Source organism: Ananas comosus, linkage group 15, assembly GCF_001540865.1.
Source record: "Ananas comosus cultivar F153 linkage group 15, ASM154086v1, whole genome shotgun sequence".
Taxonomy (NCBI): Eukaryota; Viridiplantae; Streptophyta; class Magnoliopsida; order Poales; family Bromeliaceae; genus Ananas; species Ananas comosus.
In genome coordinates, this window is record NC_033635.1 from 10,905,158 (window position 1) to 10,928,416 (window position 23,259).

Below are 23,259 nucleotides of genomic sequence, written 5' to 3' on the forward strand. Positions count from 1 at the left end.
TTCTTTTTGGTACTGGAAATATTGTAGACAAATTTTTACTACAATAGCATCTTGTGATTTGATAATTGTTTTTCCCAGTTGCATAAGTAAATTTTGACACATATCATACATGTTGGGAAAGGTTCAATTAGTTCCTTTTATGGTTTAGTACATTTTCAGTTTCCCCTCTCACGGCTAAAAATTTCTCTGGGATAAATCTTAAATCCCATCATTCAAGGACGAAGTCGGCTTTTACAGACATCAATGTACAAAATAAAACCAAAACATTAGATTATATTATTAATCCTACACTTAATGTTAAAATAGCAACGAACAGACATAAGTGAAGCAGCAATATAAATTCCATCTTTACATAGATGCTTTTTAAATGATTGTTGGGGTCAAAGAAAAAATACTTATCTCTTAAGTAGTAGAACTGGGTAAAAGTGCTTCAGCTTCTAATATTAGCTTCAATTTTTCTCCATCTTCTGTGAACTAGTCATTTGATGAACAAACAGTTAGAAGCAGAAGCACAAGCTCAGCGGTGTCTTGTCACCATATTCAAATCTTGTTGTCAAGCTCCGTAACTNATTCTAATTCATTTCAATTCCATTATCCATTCTAATTTCACCCTTGAATCAAACAAGCCCTCAATGTCAACCAAAATTCTCTCTACGAAAAAAAAGTATTAGTTGTTTAAATAATATTGAATCAATTTATGGTGTTGTGTCCATAAACAAGCAAAAGTAATTATTCTAATGATCAGAGGAGCCAAAAAACTGTGCCATTTTTCATGACAACATCAGAGCCTTGTACTTCATCTGGCACAGCAAATAGCCATTTTTCATGAGCATACTACTGCAAATATAATCGGCCAAAAATTATCTGTGGGGATGTTAGAGCCTGGAATGTATTTGCACCGCCACCATCTTCTATAACAAGAATAGTACAATGAGTACAACATAAACACTTCTCAGAAGGCCTCTTTCGTTGCCCGTAAATCGCCGAAGCGAAAAAGCCACGTTTGAAAAAGTGTCTTTCAAAGTTTCAAAAAGATTGGACGAGTCTACACAAGGGCGAACTGTTCTAAAAAAACAGTGCATGAACTTTTAGATGTCGATATTTCGATCCCTCTTAAAAGCCTTTGCACAAACTGCATTGGCCTGCTGCATTGAAGTCACATGATATCATCCTTTATTCCATATAGAAATTGCAAGTATGAAGTTCAGTCCACCACAGAATACCTTACCATTTCGTTTCGGAAGTAAGCCATGCAACTGTATTTCCTCGTAACTGCTTAGATATGGTCGAGACCATGTTATTATGTGGCGATTATAAATCCGAAGTTTCCTCAAATTTCTGAAATTTTGGACCTGAACTTTTGAAACTCCCAAAAAAAAAAAGAAATTGAAGAAGTTAGGCCTCTTTTGGATGCTACTTTTTTTTTTTTTTTCTTTTTTCCTTTTATGTTCTTGTTGTTTTGCTAAAGTTATCTGTAAGATATTATCCAAAAATGTAAGTTTTGATAGTAAACATTTTTTGTACGTTACTAATAACAATAAAAATTGAGAAGTCCTTTTCTGGCACATCCGTTAAGGTCCTATTCAGATGCATGAATGTTTATTTTGGATATACCTTGGTTTACTAAATAAGTAATTATATTTGCTAAATAAAAAAAATATGATCAATCGTTTAGAATGGAGTAACTATTTCACTTTCTTTTTCTTTTTTTTTTGGTATAAAATAAATCATCTTATAAGTAAAATATAGTCCTGCCGAATTATGAAATAACGAGACATTTCAAGAAATAAAAAATTAAACTTTCTGTCTCTAATGACACAAAAAAAATATTATACCGAATAAATTATTCAAGAATAGCTAAATTCAATGTTCGAACAGGATCTAAAAAGGAGTAGCTAAAAGGAAAGTGAACTAAACACGTCCTAAGTTTATTTTGTTTTCGCTCGAGTTTTCGGGTAAACACATGCTCTGTCCTAGTTAAAAATTTTGGGCTTCTTTGTGGGCCAAACTTTTGTCGAATATGCATGCAACCCTACTTTTATTCGAGGACTAACTTTTTTACACTAACTTTTCTTTTTTCCTTTCGGAAGTCGGCTGCTTTCATTTGTAAATTTAGTCTATTTTTCTAATGAATAAAACAGATAGCTTAGCTACCTTTTTCTCAAAAAAAAAAAAATTTTTTTACACTAACTTTAAGGGTTAATAACATTCGTACTTACTATACTTTAGAATCTTTTTCATTTGACCTACTGTACTTTTTTTTTTTAATTTGTTTTCAAATACTATATTGAACTACTAATTTATCTCAACTTTAAGCTATTGTTTGGTTGGGGGTTAAGGGGTGGAATAACCCCTTAACCCCCATTTTATTCCTAAACACCTCAAAAAATGGGTGGGGTTAGCCCACCTCAAATAAATTATCCCGGATTAGCTAACCCCACCTAACCCCACCAAACTCCAACCAAACACTATTTTTCATTATTCTAGACTAACTCCAACCCCTAACCAAATATAAAAAAACTTTAACCCCACTTTAATCCTGAACTTAACTCTATCCCTGGAATAGCTACTTTTTTCTTAACCCCGAACCAAACGGAGAAATTTATCTCCGTCCTAATATGTTAAAAAGGAGAGCGGGAGGCGAGAAATTTCTCCTTTTAATCATCTCTAATCCGTCAATTCACTCACATCCCATCCTATCACGAATGAAGCAATAAATAAGGAGAAAAAAAATTTAAAAAAAAAGGCTAAAATTAACATAGCCCGAATTCACTCTAACCCTTCAAGAAAACGGGGCGAAAAGGAAGGACCATTCTCAGCGTCTGATCCTTCCTATTTGCATCTCTATATAGGGGTGTACATTTTATACTCTTGCATCCAAGAATATAAAAAAAATTTCTTTGAATTTTTAGCTAAAAATAAATGATAAAACCAGCAGATAATCCTAGCAATAGAAAACCTCCTATATACATAATACATCTTACACCTAAGTTTTAGATGTGCAAATGTTATTGCTCTTTTTTTTCTTAATACTAAAAAACTCACAAAGAGTATATAGCATGAGCGGAATATAAAATTTATGACTGTACAGATAGTATTTTTTTCAGTAAATAAGCATAAGGACTAAAATGAAACTCTTTTAAATATTTAGAGTTTATAATGTCGAAAATACACATACAGTATAAACTTTTATCTTTTTTCGGTTTGGGTCAGTTTTTCAAATTTTCAACTCAAAACCAAATAAAAAATATTTGATTTTATAATTTCTCAAAGTAAAATAGAATCATTTAAAACGAAAACCAAACCAAACCAATCTGATCCGACTAGGGATGGAAACGGAACGAATCAGGGGCGGGAGGATTCTCCACCTCCCGCTCCATTTCTTATCGGGGCGAGGCGGGGTGGGGCGGGTTCAGGGCGGATTATTTTTCATTTTATTTTTGGCTCCTACTTAACCATGCGGGGCGGATCAGGATGGAAGTGAATTTTTGGCAAGTATTTGACGGATCAAAAAGATTGAGAGAAAAGGAGCTTCCGCCTCCAGCTTCATTTACTGGGCGGATCAAGATGAATTCGGAATAAGTTATATTTTTCTATATTTTTTATTCCCACTCACCATCTCATTCGATGCAGATCAAGGCGGGAGCTCCACCAACTCCATTTGCATTGCTAGATCCGACCCAGCCAAACTATTTAAGGTCCTGTTTTTGTATTGAGACCCAGTAAGACAGTAGAAAATATAGTAATATATTGATTGCTGTACATATTACGTACAAAAATAAAAAAAATATTTTTTTGCCGCATTTTCTTATCTTATATATCACAAACTCCACACTATCTCAAAGAGTAGAGCCTAAAAGCACAACAAAACTAAATGACCAAACCGACCTAAGTCATTTAAAACCAAAACCGACCCGACCCGGGACCCGGGACCCGACCCGTTAGAAGCCTCTAGTTAATTCTACAAAGCTCCGCAGGAACAACTCACCGCACCCGCAAATTAGGCCAAAAATCCTCGCCCCCACCATCGCTTCTCCCTCTCCCCTACATAAACCCTAGCGAAGACCCTCGCAGACGCCTCCTCTCGATCGAAGGAAAATCCCCAAAAATCGCCCGAAAATGGTAAGAAATTCTCCTCCACTCCCTCGTTCCCGATCTGTTCGTCATATTTTCTTCGTTTTCGATCGCTGTGTGAGCTTTTTCGATTCGATCCTCCCTCGTTCCCGATCTGTTCGTCATCTTTTCTTCGTTTTCGATCGCTGTGTGAGCTTTTTCGATTCGATCGCAGAGCCAGGAGCAGGTGAATCCCAAGGCGTACCCTCTCGCCGATGCGCAGCTCACGATCACGATCCTCGATCTCATCCAACAAGCCGCGAACTATAAGCAGCTCAAGAAGGGGGCCAACGAAGGTTCCCCCCTTCGATTTGATGAGAAATTTGCGTCTATTTTTTTGGCGTTTGTTTTGATCTTGATTTGATGTTCGTTTTTGGGGTGGGGGCTTTGGATGTTTTGTTGTGCAGCGACGAAGACGCTGAATCGGGGGATATCGGAGTTCGTCGTGATGGCGGCGGATACGGAGCCCCTCGAGATCCTTCTCCATCTCCCATTGTTAGCAGAGGACAAGGTAACGAGTTTGTTGTTAACTAAGGTTTAGTATGTTTGATTAATTGTTAGTACGTTATGTGTTGATCCTAGAGCATTGTTATTCGGAAACCCTAGTGTACACCCCAAACACTTATCTATGTGTGAATTGATGAAATGTTTATGTGTAATGAATAATCTGTAAATGTTCAATGAACTATGATTTGTGTTTTCGCATAAATAGTAAGGTTGTGCTACTGATCAATTTTATGTATTAACTTGCTTATTTCAAATTGGACTTAGACAGTTGTTTGACATGGTTAATTTGTAGGTAAATATATATATATATATAAACCAAGCCTTATTTGAATTATAGCACAATATCGGATTGCCGTTTCGAAATAGATTAATGGTATTTTGGCTCCGAAACCTACCATATTGATTTAATATTTCATAATCTAATGGAATGTTTTGTTACTCGAGGGATATTCCTTGCAATATGCTCCGAACATTTTGTAGTTGGATTGTAAAACCAAAGCTTTGAATTCGCCTATTTCAACAATACTGTAAGATCAAGCTGTAAAATCAAAACCACTAAAAGTTCAACTACCTTTTTCAAAACGCTAGTTACTTCAGGGGTAACATATATAAACAAGACGCTGTTAATTTTACCTTGGAAATTTAGCTATCGTGGCTTACTGTAGTTCTAAGTTTCATGATACCTGTTTAATGTACATTTCTAAATTTTTGAAGTTTATGGACTCTTCGGGTACCGCCTATGTCAAAAGTTGATTTGTCTTATCTTATTCTTGGAATGATCAGGATATTTTTTTCTGTGATGTACAACAATCATCCTCTTTTACCAAAAAATTTATTTGTTATTACAAGTTTACATTGGAAACACATTATTGGCTTTTAGAAGTAATTTCCTTATTGTAGAACTATTCCATTCCTTAGTTATTTGGAAAAAAGAAGCACCCTCATCTCATTTTCAAAAGGCCTAGTAGTGTTCTTCTTTTGGTGAAGTTCTTCGAATTAAAAGTGAATTGTGCATTTAGTGGTGTATGCTTATTTTTCTGCTCTCGTATCATTCGTCAGTGTCGAAGTTCCCACTAGAATATAGTAGGCTACTGTAAATACTATGTAGTATAGAACTAAGAATCGATATAGAGTGCTTTTGGAAGGACCGACCATTTTTTATTTCTTTTTTGTGTTGTCAATACGTCGGTCAACTCGGTCTCTGGCTTTTTTTTCTTTACACAAATGAAATAATATTTGGAAATCTCATAATTTCTCATACCAGATTTTAGTTTTTCCTATTTACTATGCTCGGATGGGTGCTCAATTAAGTTACATATGTTGCTGTATTCTGGTTGTAACTGGTTGTACCACTCGTTTTTAGAGTTTACTGTACTGAAATTCAATTATTTGCTGAACAGAATGTGCCGTATGTATTTGTGCCCTCGAAGCAAGCTCTGGGCCGAGCATGCGGTGTCACGAGGCCTGTCATCGCATGCTCTGTGACTAGCAATGAAGGAAGCCAGTTGAAGTCCCAAATTCAGCAACTCAAGGTGATCTCTCTCTCTCTCTCTCTCTCTCTCTCTCTCTCTCTCTCTCTCTCTCTCTCTCTGAGTTTCTGATCTTCAGCTAGAACTTGCAAGTTCAGCATTTTAATAGTTCAGTAAAGTTAAAAAAAAAAAGTTCAGTATCTGGTAATCTAACTTGGTCAATTTTGAAAAGAAAAAGATGGCAATAGTTGGGCGCAAAATTCTTATGTAGCCATTATATATGTTTTTCATAGTACGATAACAATAGTTAAAATAATGGATAATTCATTTGGTGATGAACCAAAGCACTTGATAAAGTAAATAAATGCAAATGTTATTGGTAGCTCTCTATGATTTTTAAGTGAATAATTCTGAGAAATACTCTGCCAATCAAATTTTTGAAAAAAAAAAAAAAAACTGGATAATGTTCTGACTACGAAGTTGAATCCAATATTTGGCTATTAGACAAGTAGTAATTTTTCTCAGGTCGAATAATATCTTATTCTCGTGTTCGAAAGCACGGTTATAATGTTATCTAAAGAGTGTAACATTCATTCATCTTAATGAATTGCAGGATGCAATCGAGAAACTTCTCATCTAAGTAAATCTCGAAGGAAACCTTTCAGCATGAAGGGCCCGGTTAGGGGGAGCTGCAGCTTCTTCAGGGGCTTGGACTGATGATTGTCTAATGTTACGCAGAGTTAGTATTTATCGCAGTCTTTGTTTTTTTATTATTTATCTATGTTTTGTTCCATCGGCGATGTTTTGAGGAGTTAAATGTTACCTTGTGTTTGCCAGGTGAGGATTGTTTGCTACGAATCAAATGATTTTAAGTATGAATGAATGGACATGCTAAGCTTAGTAATCTATATCTAGTGTCTAAGCTCTTCAGATGACATCAGTTTCATCCAAATATGGGGTTTTGTTTTGTTTAAAATTTTTTAGACTAATTTTTACTACAATAGCATCTTGTGATTTGATAATTGTTTTTCCAAGTGGCATATTTAAATTTTGACAGATCATACATGTTGGGAAAAGTTCAATTAGTTCCTTTCATGGCTTAGGACATTTTCAGGTTAAAAATTTCTCAGCGATAAATCGTAAATCCCATCATTCAAGGACAAAGTCAAATTTTTTTTCCCCCCTACTAATATGAAAAGCTCCAAACATTTGCGAATCCTACAGTGGGTACAACCTTGCAAGTATTAAGTAGCTAATAAACTGGGCTTTAACAGGCATTAATTAATGTACAAAATAAAACCAAAACATTAGATTATATTATCAATCCTACACTTAACGTTAAAATAGCAACGCACAGATATAAAGTGAAGCAGTAATATAAATTCCATCTTTACATAGATGCTAAATGATTGTTGGGGTTATAAAAAAAAAAAAAAAAAGACTTTAGTCTGAGTAGCAGAACTGGGTAAAGTGCTTCAGCTTCTAATATTAGCTTCAATTTTTCTCCATCTCCTGGGAACTAGTCATTGATGAACACAGTTAAGCAGCAACTTGCCACCATATTCAAACCTCCTTGTCAAGTTCCATAACTCTTTAAAAAGGAAAAAAAGAAAAAAAGCATTAGGGGTTAAATAATATTGAATCAATTTATGGTTTTGTGACCATAAACAAGCAAAAGTAATTATTATTCTAATGATCAGAGGGTAACGGAAATTGTTACCCGTAAAATGCTCCTTCCCAATACTACTCGTTATCTTTTGTTTCGATAATATTGAGACGACAAAAAGCTCGATGTGAAGTGAGGAAACCGAAATCATTACCAGTTTTACTTGTCTTTAGGCAGTTGATTCTGAGGCTGCGAGAAGAATTCTTGGGCATTGCTTGCGACCTCGGCTTCCAGTATGGCTTCTAGGACAACATCAGAGCCTTGTACTTCATCTGGCACAGCAAATAGCCATTTTCCATGAGCATACTACTTCAAATATAATCGGCCAAATATTATCTGTGGGTATGTTAGAGCCTGCAATGTATTTGCACCGCCACCATCTTCTATAACAAGAATAGTACAATGAGTACAACATAAACACTTCTCAGAAGGCCTCTTTGGTTGCCCCTATATTGCCCAAGTGAAAAAGCCGTGTTTGAAAAAGTAACTTTCAAAGTTTTAAAAAGGTTCATAAGTAGTGCAAACCACATTCTCATTGGACGAGTCTACCCAAGGGCGAACTGTTCTAAAAAAACAGTGCATGAACTTTTAGATGTCGATATATCCCTCTTAATAGTCTTTGCATAAACTGCATTGGCCTGCTGCATTGGAGTCACAAAATATTATGCTTTATTCCATATAGAAATTGCAAGTACAAAGTTCAATCACCATAGAATATCTTACCAGTTTGTTTCGGAAGTAAGCCCGCGCTCTCAGCTGAGACAGGTAGAACAGTTACCGCCCCACATTCGTCTCCAACTTTCTCTGTATTTTCACCGCCTGCTGAAGTTCTCATCTTAATAGCTTGGACTTCAGCTATCCTGGCATATGCCACTGCTTGGCTGTGAAGATCGGAAGGAACCGTACTTGTTGAATTCATATCCTAGGGGACTCAAAAAAGGAAAAAACGCAAAGTTGAGATCCAGAAAGGCCACCAAAAACTTGAGAGAATTTCACAAATACCCATGCAAAGTTTTCTCTAGCTCTCTTTAACTTCCGCACTTGAATTATTAGATGACTCCCCAACTTCCTATCCAAAATTCAGATTTTGACTGGGCTATCAAAGTAAATAGATGATTTGCAGGGATATATATGTGAAAGCCCCATAGCTTATTTTTCTTCAGAAAAGGTCGAAAGGATGACTTCACGGACCTTACCGTTAGTCGCTGTCGGGCCAATCTCTCCATCAGGTTTCTCAGCTACATCAGTCTGCTGATATCCTAAAAATGGCTTAGTTAGTTCAGCAATTCACACAGAAAGAGGCAGGACAATTCAAAATAAACAAGACACTGAAAGAGCTTTTTCGATACCCTTAGTATGTGTAGGGTCGGTGGCGTCCAGCCTCCTTGTGAATGGACCTGGGTTCATGATTGATATACTTCGGATTTCGTAACGAATCGCCTCTAATTGAGCAATAGTGTCTTGAAGTTCCTTGTGAACCTATAGCAAAAGAAATAACTCCATAATCAATGAGTGGTTAAATGAGCTTCAAACCATATTTCGAGGGCCTCTCCTAACTTCAATATTATCAACAAGTTCAAAATAAAAGAGTATGCTCCCACCATGTATCCAAGTCACTAAATAAGAACAAAAAAGCCAGGAGAACTATACTGAACAGTATATCTTGATATTGGCCTTTTTCTTATCTAATTAAACGATTCTTTTGGAGGCAACGCATCATTTATTTTGGAATTCGTAACGACCATAACAAAAAAAAGGTACCAACTTCTGTGCAGCGAAATATCTAACATCCGTTTGGTTGGAAGGTCCGAATTAAAAGCCGCTTATTTTTATTTCCTTTTTCTCATCTGACAACACAAAACCAGTGGCATATAACTTGTCGTATAGAGAGAACTAGACTGGAAAGGAAGTAGAAAGAAGCACCTTGCTCGCTTGTGATTGCTGCATAACGGTTTCGAACTGCCCACGGGCGAGCTGCACATACCCAATCGCTCTCCCTGCTAATCTCCCAGCAGTTCTTGCAATTTTCGGCAGGTCCTTTGGCCCTAGATAAAATGGATCACGCAATAGATAATTCACCATACGAAAGTTTATGAACTATAAAAGGTACGAAACAGTTGGTTCATCAATGACAGAAGAGAAAAAAAGACGAGTATTACAAATATAACAAGCCACAAATTTCTGCAACAGTCATTTCAAATACCAAAGCCTATAGCTCAGTATTACGGTCCGCCATGATAGATCATATTATTCGATTCAGCTACATTGCACGATTTAGTATTAAAGTGACACGTAGTATCGGAGAGTTCTCAGCATCTGACAATGCATTTAGAATTTTTCAAACATTTTTTGCCATAGTGTTGCAAGATGAATTCATGAGGACTAATACCAAATATTGTGCAAATTCAAATGAGTGAGCATAATTGGAAGAGAGAAAAATTATATTCATGCGAGCGCGACGCACCGATTAGTGCGGCAGTGGCCCCGAGAATAAGAAACAGCTCCCCATACGAAATTCCAAACATCACGATCGAACAATCGACAAAAAGCAAAAAAAAACCTTCCCTGCATTCGAATTACTATATGTAAGAATGTTTAAGTATGATTCAAACAATAAAACGTGTGTAAAATACCAAAAAGTGGCAATATATGATGCAATATGGTAGCAGCATGACACAAAAACTAGTATAAAATTACCCAAAAAAATACGAAATCGCTTGATTTGAGTTATTTTCCTGAATCGGATAAGGTATTTGTCAAACTTAATTGTTCAATTAATAGTTCTTTACTTCTAGCATAAAAACTGTGAAAAACAGTATAAAATCAAACACAATCACCATCAAATTCGGAAAAATTCCCAATTTAATAATTGAAAAAAAAAGAAACATAGATCAAGGGAACCAAAAATCGAGTGTCCATTTGTCGCCGTACGCTCTAATCTATGGTTAAGCTCTATTAGACATTTCCACAAACATCTTACACGCATCGATCAAGCGAGAGAGAAAGAGCGGGAGAGATGGGGCGATCGACGGGGAGAAAGGGGGACAAGGCCGATACCTCCGGCGAGAGGCGACCGATAGGGCGAAGGGGATCTACGGATCGAGGGTTTGGGCGAGGGAGCGAGCGCGAGAGCGAGGACGAGGTGGTGGGGAATTTGGGATTCGTACCAAATAATAAAATCAATGTTGCGTGGACACCGAACCGGACCGAACCGGACCGGACCGGATCTGTCCCAAATTAACACAGCCTATATAGAGAGTGTTTTTCTTAATTTATTTATATATTTGTTTATTTATTTATGTTTTGAGAGAGAAAAGCCTATAGATAGTTGATATGCAGAGTAGGGCTACTATACTATTATAAGTATTAGGCCCTTCGTACTCATAAGTTGATTTCAATGATGGAGCTTCCGAATCGACGATCCACTTCATTAAATATGATCTAAAGTATTTGAAACTTCTAGAAAATAAATTTCGTAATTTTTCGAAATCATAATAAAGTTCATCAAGCAGGAACGATCAAAATCGAACGATATCTTAAAAATGAATAATCGGATCCTTCAATTTAAGATCGGAGTTATTGATCTTTGTCTAGGTAGTGAATAGATTTTTTTATCAAAAATTCAACCTATTCGGATTCTTTTGCATCGTTAAACTAGCAAGTATTCCATACCGGCCGTTAAAAATTATCAATTTTGTGAGCTTTTGATCGTAAGGTAAATGATGTCGAAAAATTATGAAATTTGATTTCTAGATATTTCAAATACTCTAGATAACATTTAACGGTGTGGATCGTCGATTCGAAAGCTCTATCATCGAAAACAACTTATGAGTACGAGGCCAATCGTACTCATAATAGTATAGCAGCCGGACTCTGATATGCATGCCTTTTTATTATTATTGCGGTAATTTTTATACACACAATTTACATACGAAAAAATTTTAGTGGAAAACAAACACATTCGATGTTAAGCATCTGTCCTAAATCAATACATATATAATATAATAATAATAATAATAATAAGTATTTTTTATCAGACTAAAAGAGTATTACTGCGCGTCCTTCAGAACACTGCCTCTATAAAATATTGATGTGATATATTTTTTAGGAAAAACTTTAAATATCACTCTCGCGGTTTCGTATTTTCTCTTTTTATTATCACCTTTATTAATTTTTTTCGTTAAATCAGTGACAAAATTAAAACTAAAAAGTACTAAAATAAATATTTTATAAACTTAGGTAGGGTATCTGAAATTTTCTTATATATAATTTAACGAAATGTTAACGAAGGAACCGGCGAAAAAGAAAAATAAAACAACGGAATACTAAACTGATACATTTTAAATCACAAAATATTGAAGTGAGAAAGTACGAAATCATAGGAATACTATTTGAAGTTTATCCTATTTTTTATCATTTTATACAAATAATTTAATTTAATATATTATAGTAAGTTATGTAACCAGTAATTTTTGACTAATAATTTTTCGTTGCCTAACTCCCGTCATATTTCCACGTCGAGACACGGATTGGCCAAAGATTGCATCAATTCAACGCCGTTACGTAACTTCCATTTTTCTTTTTCCCATGTTGAGACTTAAGACTTGGACATAAGGTGCATATATTCAACAAAAAAAAAATTCTCAAAAATAGAACCTAAATTACTACAGGAACTACCGTATACATATAATATGACAAAAGCAGTCGGTTTTACATATTCATACTTGTTCTCAAAAATAATATCATAAAAGTTCTCGTATTAAAAATAAAATATTTCAATAATTTCACATCGGATAAAAAAAAAATTCTGATTGATATATATGAAATCTCCATGCTAATAATAATAATTTATTAAATTTAAATCATCTGTCTAAAATATTTAAGCTTAATTATTATTATTATTATTAGCACGAAGAGAATATTGGAAAGGCTGGGATTGTTACATAAAAAATGCACATGTAACAACTATATTTTAACCATCTTTTCATGTACAAAAAATAATAATAAATAACCGTAATTTTCTACTACTAATCACAATTATTATAATTAGATTTTTTATTTTTGGGTCTAATCACAAGTATAAGGATATATGGTCCCCCGCGGGGTCCACACGCCACGTCAGCGCCCGCGCGGGCCCCCATCATCATCATCTCCCGCACCTCCTCCTCCCCCCACCCCGCCTCCCGCAGCCGCGCCCCCATCTCCACCAACCCCCTCTCCACCGCACGTGCCGCCTCCCCCCTCCCGCACGTGCCCGCCGCCTCCTCCGCCATCTCCGTCCACACCTCCACCCTCCGCGCCTCCTCCCTCTTCCCCCCCCACGCGGCGGCGGCGGCGGCGACGACGGCGCCGGAGCCCCACCGCGCGAAGAAATCGGCGATGTCGACGGCGGCGACGGGGGAGGAGGAGGGAGCAGGAGGAGGAGGCGGCTGGGAAGCGGCTAGAGGAGGAGGCGCGGCTAGCGCGGGCGCTTTGGGATCTAGCGCGGGGCTAGGAGCAGGGCTAGATGGCGGCGATGATGCAGGGGCGCCGGGGCCGGGAGCGGCCCTTGGGGCACAAGGTGCACCCGCGGCCGCTCCAGGCCNGGTTCCCGGCGAGGGCCGGGGCCGCGGGGACGTAGTAGCGGCGGTAGATCGGGACGAGGATCGGGGCGCGATCTAGGGTTTCGCGGGCGCGATCGGCGCGGAGGAGGAGATCGGCGAAGGGTCGGCGGAGGAGGAGGACGAGGGAGGAGGAGGGGGAGCGCCAGTTGGGGAAGCCCGGGGAGACGGGGAGGGCCTCGGCGAGGAGATTGCGGAGGTCGGGGGGGAAGGAGAAGCCCAGCGACGCCTCGATCGCCGCGAGCTCCGCCGCCGTGAGCCCCGCGTCCACTGCGGCGCCGCCGCCGACGAGCCCCCCCACCACCGCCTTCGCGTACGCCGCGACGGAGAAGCACGCGCGAGGGTTCCGGGCTAGGGTTTCCGGTTGCTTCGTCATCGAATCGGGGGGCGATCGAAGAGAGAGAGAGAGAGAGAGAACGGAGGAGTGGTGTGGTGAGAGCGAGGGATTTAAAAGGGCAAGAGGAGGTGGCGGAGGTGGTGGGACACGTGGCGCGCTATGATGAGGGGACTAGGGCGAGAACAGTGGGCCCCGCGGAGAATTGTGAACTACTAGCCTTTAGACTTGGTGCACCATGTCATTCATGGACCACGAGGTATTGGCTCTCTGAATCCTTTAAAAGACAAATTTGATATCAAATTTGATTAACTTAATAGTTAGTTAATTAGCAAATTATTTATAAATTATTTATAAAATTTTAAAAATTTGAATAAAATAGTCCGAATCCAGTTTTATTTTTATAAATCAGAATAAAATACAAATTTTTAGATAATATTTATTATTCGCGAATAATTTGCGTATACTGAACTATTCGACCAAAAAAATACATAGAATTTTTGGATAAAATTTTTTTCTCCATTATTTACGAATTATTATCAAATTATTCGTAAATTATTGAAATAATTTTTTGAACTTTCGAAATTTGTGGATTATGAAAAAGATAAAGATGGAGGCGACAATAAATTTTTCTTTTTTTTTCTATTTTATTTAATAGCTAAATTTTTTATCCTAAATTTTTAATAGTGGAACATATAATTTTCGTATATATCGCGTATTCGAATAATTACGAAGCTTTTTTTAAACTGTATTTTTCAACAAATTTAAAAATTAGGAGACATTTTATTCATATTATATTCATAACGAACTTTTGCTGAATCAGAATTAACTAACTATGTTGGCTACTAGTTTTTAAAATCGATGATAATGATGACATTAGCTGATTAGCATATCCACACTTACTATATGTAGATCGATTTTAAGAAAATTAGTTATTGATAAAATTATATAAAATTTACTTGAACTATAAATTATTTTGAATTTCACAATAGAATATTTTAAATTTTTTATTTTTACCCACTAATCTCTTAATTTGTTTGACTTGAGACCGTCAACAGTAATTTGACTGCAAAACTGAAGATATTTTTTATTTTAATAAATTTAGAGTTGTCAAAATCATTTAAAATATGCAAACTAAATATATAAAGATAAAGGACACATTCGAATTTTGAACTCAAAATAATGTTGACCAATTAAAATCAAACAAATCGAAAGATTGTATGATAAAATCAAAATTTTAAAAGATTAGACAATCGTATTGAAGAAGCTCCATAGTTTAAGTTTTGTACGTTTTTATCTTGGTTATTTTGTAGATAATATATGTTGATTATATTACAATATAGAGAGAACGAGAATTGAGTTAAAGAGTACTTTTACATTATATTTCAGGGACATTTGTATCGTCGTTTGAGGTTGTTAAACATAATATATAGTATGTAAACTTCATAAAATAATTAAATTTTATAATTCTAAAATATTATGTATCTACTGTCGACTAATGTTACTGCTAATAATTTTTAATGACAAATATATGATATATTTGATACCACTCAAATTAGTCACTACAAATGAAATTTAATTTCTAATAATCTATTTGCGTAGATCATATTTAATATGAAATTTAATTTCTAATGATCTATTTGTGTAGATCATATTTAATAATTTTAATGGTGAACACGAGAACATGGTAGAGCTATTTAATCGAAATGACACGTTTGCGATCCACAGATGATGTGGTAGACCACGTCTACGCTACAATTCTCTTGGGCTCATGGGCCCAACATTTAGAGTGGGCCCCAGTAGAACCAGATTCTGAATAATTAAAAAAAAAAAAAAGGGAAAACAGCGTAGTAATGAAAGGGCGTTATTTTGACAATTTTACCCTCAAGAATTTTACTTTATTCCATTTGTGTCTATGGTAGAAATGGTCTCAGCCGGGGGGCTATCTGGGGTATTTTCGTCATTTCATATATTTGATTCGCTGTGGTGTGGCGGAGACGCGAGGTTGGCCCCGAGATTCTTCTAGAAGGCAAGGAGTTCTCCAAAGTTGACCTTTTAAATATAAACATAATATTTTATAGGGTTTTTTTTTTTCTAAAATATTTATTAGGTTTTATGATTTATTAATTTGACATTTTGTACCTTGCTATTATGTCATACTTGGACTATAAAATAAAGTATTTTACTATTCGATCCATAATTTGTACATTACTATTTAAAAATCTATTTATATTTAATATAGAATTAGAGATAAATAGCAGTTGTGCGAATCAAACTCAAAGGCTCTCCAAACGAAGAGAACTTAATAGCATCATGTTACTAAAGAAAAATTAATCTCTTAAAAGTATGATGTAGAAATAATTTTAATATTATGTATATTATGGTTCTGAAATTTGAACGCGCGTGGATTTTCATGCTCACTTTAGAAATTAAATGTAATAATTTGACGGTTGGATTAATTTTGGGTTGGACCAAAGTTGGTCCAATAGTGGCCCAATTCAATGGGCCAAAGAAATGGTCTGGTCCATGTTGTGTCTTGGGTCGAGTCAGTAGCCTAATGGGCTAAGATTAGAGGTTTTCTAAAAAGATTGTGGCCACTCGATCAGTAGCGAGTATTGAAGTATGAGATGAGATGAATTGCATCTCACTCAGCAAAGAACGACTAACTATTGCAAGTAAAGGTTTGATCCTTCTTTGGTGCATTCGTACATCTCATCTACCACCTTTTTCGTCAGGCTAACATTTTATCTCATACTTTCACCCTAACTATCTAATCTTCTCATCGAAAAAAGATTGATAAAGAGTAACACAACGGAAAAAACAGATGTTTAGATGAGGATGCTGTCGCAATCGAACCTTTACAACTAAATCAACTAATACATCATCACTAAATTATTTTGTGGAGCTGACTGATATGACGGCTGAATTAGTTGCCATTGCGTACCTCTATTAAGGGAATCAAACATAGCGTATTGGAAAAACCTAAAAAAATAAAATTATATTACTAGACAAATTTGTTCTTCAAAAATATCCTAAAAATAGTTTTCTAGCGGGACTGTTTAGTTGGTAGGAAAAACATTTTTTCTAAATTTTTTCCTTCAGATTTCATGAAAAATAGTATTCTCATTTTCTAACTTTTTTTTATCTGTGAAACAAAAACTAAAAAAATGGTGGTTTTTTTTGGTCATATCTCTCTATGGAAAGCTTATTTCTCTAAAAACAATTTTCCATATTTTTTCTGAGTAACCAAATACCTCTTAGCTAGGGATAAAAACGGGATGGATCCGAGGGCGAGAGGGTTTCCCCACCTTTCGCTCCATTTGTTGTCGGAGCGGGGCGGATTCAGACCGGGTTATTTTTTATCTTATTTTTATCTCCCACTTACTGCATCATTTGGGGCGGATCGGGACGGGAGTGAATTTTTGATAGATCGAGACGGATTGAAGGAAGAAAAAGATTTTTCGCCTCCCGCTCGATTTACTTAGCGGATCAGAACAGATTCAGGATGGATTATATTTTTCTATATTTTTTGTTCCCACTTACCGCTCTATTCGGAGCAAATCGGAGTGGGAACTCCACCAACTCGGATCCATTTGCATCCTACCATGTACTCCTAGCCAAGTCAAAATTAAAACTCCATAATGATCTTAGTGAAATCCTATTTTGTGACAAAGTGACCTATAATGTACCCTTTTTTTTTGCCATAATCTCCACAACACCAATTATGAAGCCACCATGCACCCTTTTTTGACAAATGTTATGTTTCCATTAGCAACATGTGAGGGAGTTACTGCTTTTCCTCTTTTAGTTGTCAATTTATCCATAATTACCAACCCACTACTTAGAAAATTTTTGACATGGATTTTGTATATAAAATATGTATGTTACATCTGAGCCACACCATTGGTGAACCTTTTAATCTTTTTGGATTCTGCATGAGATCATTTGGATGTGACCTTTCATGGGAAAAGGCATGGCTTGTGAGGTGGTCAAGATATATATATACATCCTGATCAATGAAAAAAATTATTTTAAATATTTTTTTTTACAATTTATCTATAGTTTAAATATAAAAAAGTGAATGGATATTTTGAATCTTTCAAATTTTCTTTTTTATTTTTCCAAAAATATAATTTAAACTTAAGTATAGGACTGTAGTTCTGTTTACTTTTCTATCAAGTGATTATGACTAAATAAAATTTTAAACTTAAATAATTTAGATTTCCTAAATTTAATGAATAAATTTAATTTAACTAAATCTACTACCATTATCCTTATGTCTATACCAAATTTGATGCTTGATGCTTATAATTAAATAAAATATATATGTACGTATTGTGTGTGTGTGTGTGTATATTTATATATAAATATATATAATTTTATTATACAAAACAAAGGAAGAAATGTACCACTGTTTTTTTTAATAAGATCCCTCCATTTTTTTGTAATTACTCCTTTCAACTTCTACCTTCTTACTTTTTTTATTTCTTTGTTTTGGTGAAAATTTTTATTTACTTAATCAAAAGCACGAAAATAGAAAAAAAAAAAAAACTAGAAAGTTCAAAAAAATGTTTTAAAAAAATTGAGGGTGCTTATTCTGATTATTCATCCATTTTCATTTTCATCTACAATAAACCATAACAACTTAAAAAAAAATATTTGCAATAATATTAATTTCACCAAATCAACAAATTCCATCACCATAATTAGCTACACAACTAAAATAAATAAAAACAAAAGGAAAAAAGAAGCTACAACATCTAAACCATTCATCTACAAGTTAACTAGGTGATCACTCTTGTATGTCCCATTCAAAAGGGTGGATGAAAAGGAAAAAAAAACAAACAAACATAATTAAAAAAAAGATAATTATCCCTCTGGCCAAACTAATATATATATATATATATATATATGGTTAATTTGAGAATGTGAGGAGAATTAATCAAGGATTAAGGATCAGATCCCCACACTTACACTTCCAATTAAGTGGCTTGTAATTTGAGGTATCATCATAATCACCCCTTGATGTGGTTGCTTTGGTGAGAGCATTAGGATCACTACTAATACTACTACTACTACTACTACTACTACTACTCCATCTCCTCTCCTTTGGGGCAATGGGCACTTGAACTGCCTCACAGTGCCCACATGAGATGCACCTCCCCTCGCACCGCGGCGGCCGCGATCCGATGATCATCGCCGCCGCCGACGCCATTACCATCTCCTCCTACATTGACATCAATCAAATTTTAGTACATTTAGTAACAAAAAGTATTTATTTAGTGTTAAATATACGAAACAAAAGTTTAAGTTGATAGAGAACAGTATTTTCAATAATTATATTCAACACTCCTTTAACTTGTGGGCTAGAGATATTTGAAATTAACAATGATAGTAGTCTGGCGGAATTCAAACTCAGAATCTCAATACTATATTAATTATATAAAATAATTGTTATTCTCTAAAAAGTTTAAATTGTTAGAAAACAGGATTCTTGATAATTATATTCAACATTTAGAGATAAAATTATACCACATTTTCTGTGTATTGCATTCACTAAATATATATAGCATGTGTGTAAGTAAACATATATAGCATTATACTATCACACTTAAAAAAAAAAAAAGAAGAGAGTTCACTAGATATAGAAGAAGGTCTCACCTTTGGAGCTTCTTCATGATTAGGTAGTAATCTACCTGCATGGAGCCACCACAAAGTTTAAAATGAGTGTAAGAGAGAGAAATGGAGATTGATAAAGTTGACCCATTAGAAGTTACACACATATATATATATATATATATATATATATATATATATATATATATATATATATATATATATATATATAAAATATATACACTATACCTTCATGAGAGTGAATGGCTAGAGAGGAGCTCAAGAGGAGGAGGGAGAGGAGGAGGAGGAGGAGGAGATGGAGATGTGTGTGAGTATTGATGATGAGAAATGGGCAGTGACCCATTTGAATATTAGTAGGGTAGTTGATTGAATGAGTAAATGAATGAAGTGAACAAAAAGGAGAGCTATATATACACAAACAACAAGTTATGAACTAACCTACATATAAAAGTAGTGGATAAGAGAGAGAGAGAGAGATTAAGGAGGAGGGTGATGGACTCCTACTAGTGAGTGGGAGGTACCCTACAAGGAGGTGGTGTGGGGATGGGATGCCTGGGAAAGGTGTACTGTGGATCCAGGCATTGAATGCATTGATACCCATAAGAATCTCCCTGCTTCATTTGTGTGTCAGTGTATAGAGAGAGAGAGAGAAAGAGAGTGAGAGAGATGAAAAAGGAGCCAGCAGTTGAGAGAGAGAGAGAGAGAGAGAGAGATGAAAAAAGAGGCAGCAGTTGAGAGAGAGAGAGAGAGAGATATGAAAAAAAAAAAAGACACAACAGTTGGGCAGAGATTACTAGGAATTTTTTTTATAAATAATTCTCTCAATTTTTATAATTATAAAAATAGTTTTTTTAAAAAAATTAATTATAAAAATAAATCTCTAAATGAAGTGAATAATTCACCGCATTCATAACTCCATTTTAGAAATAAAAAAAGAATAAAAATGGTGAATCATTCACCGCTTTTACCATAGTAGGAATATAGAAATAAGTAAAAAAAAGAAAAAAAACCGTGAATGAAGCGGTAAACCATTCATCGCTTTTATAGGACTATATTTATAAATAAAAATTTAACAGATTTATTTTTAGAATAAAATTTTAGGAGGAGACTATTGCACTAAAAAACACGATTACAAGAGGAAAATAAAAAAAAAAGAAAAGAGTAATGTTACCGTACATTTTAAAATAAAATATATAGCTTATACTTATTTTACTAAAAAATTATTAATTTTTTATTTGCTATATTAATTTTTTTACTTTTACTAAAAATTATTTAAATTTTTATGAATTCTAAAATAGAGAGTGTAAAATGTACATCTATCTTTTAGGACATATAAATAGAATTTCTAACAAAAAAAAAAAGAGTAAAACATATAAAGAGACCCCTTATAACTATAGAAAAATTCTGAACTAGGGCCGTAAAATTTTATTTTGAGCAAATATTATTAGTATCCTCCTGTAAATATGGTGTAAATTTTACAAACTAATTATCCAAAAAGAATATTTCTTCACAAATTTTAATAAGTTTTTAATATTAAAAACTTATTTGGAGTTTGGGCAGGCATAACATTTACACCCTATTAATTAATTAATAGGGTGTAAAGTTAGCATTTTTTTTCTATTTTTATGATTGATAAATTTTTAGTTTTTTTAATTTTTGTTTTTAAGTTATTCCAGTTAGTAAGCTTAAAATATATTATATTTTAATAACTTTAATAATCATTAACCTTTAATTTTTTAGTCTTATCTACTAAAAAATAATTAAATTAAATAAATTTGATAATGTTTAACAAAGGAGAAATTCTCAGTTTAATTGATTAAAATGACTCATTCAATGCATGAAGCTTAATAGGAGGTACATTTCAAAAATAGTGTATGAACAAATAAATAAATAAATTGTTGAGGGGGTACTACAATTTTTTTAAAAAAAAAAAAGATAACAAAAAAAAAAAGAAGAAAGAAAAGAAGAAGTTACACAAAGTTTCAAAAAGACTCAGATGAAAAAGCTATGATTGATGAGCACCCAACCCCTCTAATTAACCACCAAAACACACAAAAGAATTTCAGATGTTTACATCAATGGCATGTTAGCAACAACAGCAAGAAAAGCTTTTGTGTGTGTGTGTGTGTGTGTGTGTGTGTGTGTGTGTGAGAGAGAGAGAGAGAGAGAGAGAGAGAGAGAAAGGAAAGGGAGGGTGTGTGGGAATCATTCACTTTGAAAGAAAGTTAATTGGGAAGGTCATCTGTTGCACTGTTCTTTATTATTTAAGGTATCTTTTAATTTGATTGAGGTGGCAAAGTACATGGAATGGGAAAATTTTGCACAACAACTAGGCTACATGGTGGATTCTGATTGGTTGGCTCAAACATGCTGAACATATTTTGCTTATAAGACTAGAAACATAATGATCTTATCCAACTTAATCAGCGCATTTTCAATAGATAATTAAAAGTCAGGTCATTTCATCAAGAAAGGCTCAANATATATATATATATATATAGAGAGAGAGAGAGAGAGAGAGAGAGTCCAGTTGGGATACTTTTGATAGTTTGGTACTATCAAGTTTTCCGCCGTTAGATTTAATTCTTTCACTATTTTCATTCGTTAGAGATTATATTATTCAACCAACAACTCCCTCAACCCTAGGAGGGTCATATCATCCTAACCATATATTTTTTTATCCAATAACCGAAAACCTAATAGCACCAACAACTTGGTACTATTGATAGCATTCCAGTCAGTTCTATATATATATATATAGAGAGAGAGAGAGAGAGAGAGAGAGAGAGAGAGAAAAAGAAAGAAAGGGATCTAGAGAGAGAAACTTAGTGGAACTAAAAGGGAAAAGCCCTGGGAAGCCCCACTACATATAGGAGGTGTAGGGATTCCTCCCACAAAGGGAAACTGAGAGGAACAGCTGTGTGTGTTATCACTTCATAATGAGCACCTGCTACTGTTATACAGTATATTTTGTGTAGAGAGAGGGGGAGAGAGAGAGAGAGAGAGAGAGAGAGAGAGAGAGAGAGAGAGAGAGAGAGAGAGAGGGGGGCTTCTGAGTTTTTATTTCTGATCAGGACCTGCTTTTGAAGGGGATGGCTCTGATGACCACCTGGTGGTACATGGCAGCAAGAGCAGCTCCAATGAAGGGCCCCACCCAGAAAATCCACTGAGGAAAATTAGAAAAAAAAAATTAAAAAACAAGAGCAAATAAAGTGCTAAAAGAAAGAAAAGGCTAAATACAGAAACTCTTCTTATAAATACCTATCTTCTATTTTTTTCTAACTTTTAAAAGTTTATATTTTGCCTTCTTAAAATTTTAGAAATATTTTCAGAAGATTACGATGTTAACAGAGAGGGCGAACTGACAAAAATTTTCCTTATTTTTTCGATAAAAAAAAATTTATAACATGTTTCTATTATTTTAAAGGATATTTTCGGTATAAATTATAAAAAAAGATAAAATTGTGATGTAATCCTGAGGTAAAATATAAGTTTTTAAAAATTAGAAAGAAAAACTAAAAAATTTAGTTTTTTTAAATAATTTTTTTATAATTTAGCCAAAATAAAAATTAATTGAAAGTGACATATATGGCTCCAAATTCTGAGTAAAATGTATACATAGCCCTACACAATCTAATTTGTATATTTTTCACAATCAAAGAACTAAAATATATGTAAGCAAAAAAGTTTAGAAATATTATGGGGACTACCCAATTAATATATTTTACCCCAAAAATTCTTCTTTTTTTTTTTTTTTTTGGTAAAGTGCAACTTACATGGTCATCCCAAGCATGGTCCCTGTTGTAGATGATGGCTGCTCCAAGGCTTCTAGCAGGGTTGATGCCAGTGCCAGTGATGGGGATGGTGGCCAAGTGAACTAGGAAGACAGCAAACCCAATGGGCAAAGGAGCAAGAATCTGCAAAAAAAAATTT

The 23,259-nt window shown here is 34.9% G+C and overlaps 5 protein-coding genes across 7 annotated transcripts in view; 1 reads left to right on the top strand and 4 right to left on the bottom strand.

Annotated features, from left to right (window-relative positions):
• Window positions 3,999–7,041, top strand: LOC109721666 (NHP2-like protein 1). 2 transcript variants are annotated; one of them, XR_002219259.1, is made up of 6 exons: window positions 3,999–4,122; window positions 4,289–4,409; window positions 4,521–4,624; window positions 6,021–6,152; window positions 6,703–6,828; window positions 6,927–7,041. XR_002219259.1 is itself a non-coding variant. In XM_020249391.1 (5 exons), the coding sequence occupies exons 1-5, from the start codon at window positions 4,120–4,122 to the stop codon at window positions 6,727–6,729; spliced, it is 387 nt and encodes a 128-aa protein (XP_020104980.1). In that variant the 5' UTR covers window positions 3,999–4,119; the 3' UTR covers window positions 6,730–7,024. The 2 variants fall into 2 exon arrangements, 1 of the variants encoding a protein (XP_020104980.1); XM_020249391.1 differs by having other exon boundaries at window positions 6,703–7,024.
• On the bottom strand, window positions 7,371–10,836 carry LOC109721665 (sec-independent protein translocase protein TatB). Of its 2 annotated transcripts, none has more exons than XR_002219258.1 (8): window positions 10,813–10,836; window positions 10,220–10,320; window positions 9,679–9,800; window positions 9,105–9,234; window positions 8,947–9,014; window positions 8,479–8,677; window positions 7,910–8,396; window positions 7,371–7,680 (listed from the first exon to the last, which is right to left on the bottom strand). XR_002219258.1 is itself a non-coding variant. In XM_020249390.1 (8 exons), exons 2-7 carry the CDS (start codon window positions 10,278–10,280, stop codon window positions 7,915–7,917), a joined length of 693 nt encoding a protein of 230 aa, XP_020104979.1. In that variant the 5' UTR covers window positions 10,281–10,320; window positions 10,813–10,836; the 3' UTR covers window positions 7,371–7,680; window positions 7,910–7,914. The 2 variants fall into 2 exon arrangements, 1 of the variants encoding a protein (XP_020104979.1); XM_020249390.1 differs by having other exon boundaries at window positions 7,910–8,027.
• Window positions 12,783–13,729, bottom strand: LOC109721093 (the record flags this gene model as incomplete). Its single annotated transcript, XM_020248510.1, is given in 2 exon segments — window positions 12,783–13,245; window positions 13,313–13,729. Coding segments are annotated over 2 exon segments (880 nt in total), but the record flags the coding sequence as incomplete, so codon positions are not given.
• Window positions 18,632–19,669, bottom strand: LOC109721094 (EPIDERMAL PATTERNING FACTOR-like protein 2). Its single transcript, XM_020248511.1, has 3 exons — window positions 19,555–19,669; window positions 19,351–19,385; window positions 18,632–18,916 (listed from the first exon to the last, which is right to left on the bottom strand). Exons 1-3 carry the CDS (start codon window positions 19,667–19,669, stop codon window positions 18,632–18,634), a joined length of 435 nt encoding a protein of 144 aa, XP_020104100.1.
• Window positions 22,334–23,259, bottom strand: part of LOC109721095 (aquaporin PIP1-3-like) — a 1,037-nt gene continuing 111 nt past the window's right edge. Inside the window, exons 2-3 of the mRNA XM_020248513.1 lie at window positions 23,103–23,243; window positions 22,334–22,492 (exon numbers count right to left, since the gene is read on the bottom strand). Coding sequence (XP_020104102.1) covers window positions 22,397–22,492; window positions 23,103–23,243 — 237 coding nt within the window. The 3' untranslated portion in view covers window positions 22,334–22,396. The remainder of the gene's footprint in view (window positions 22,493–23,102; window positions 23,244–23,259) is intronic.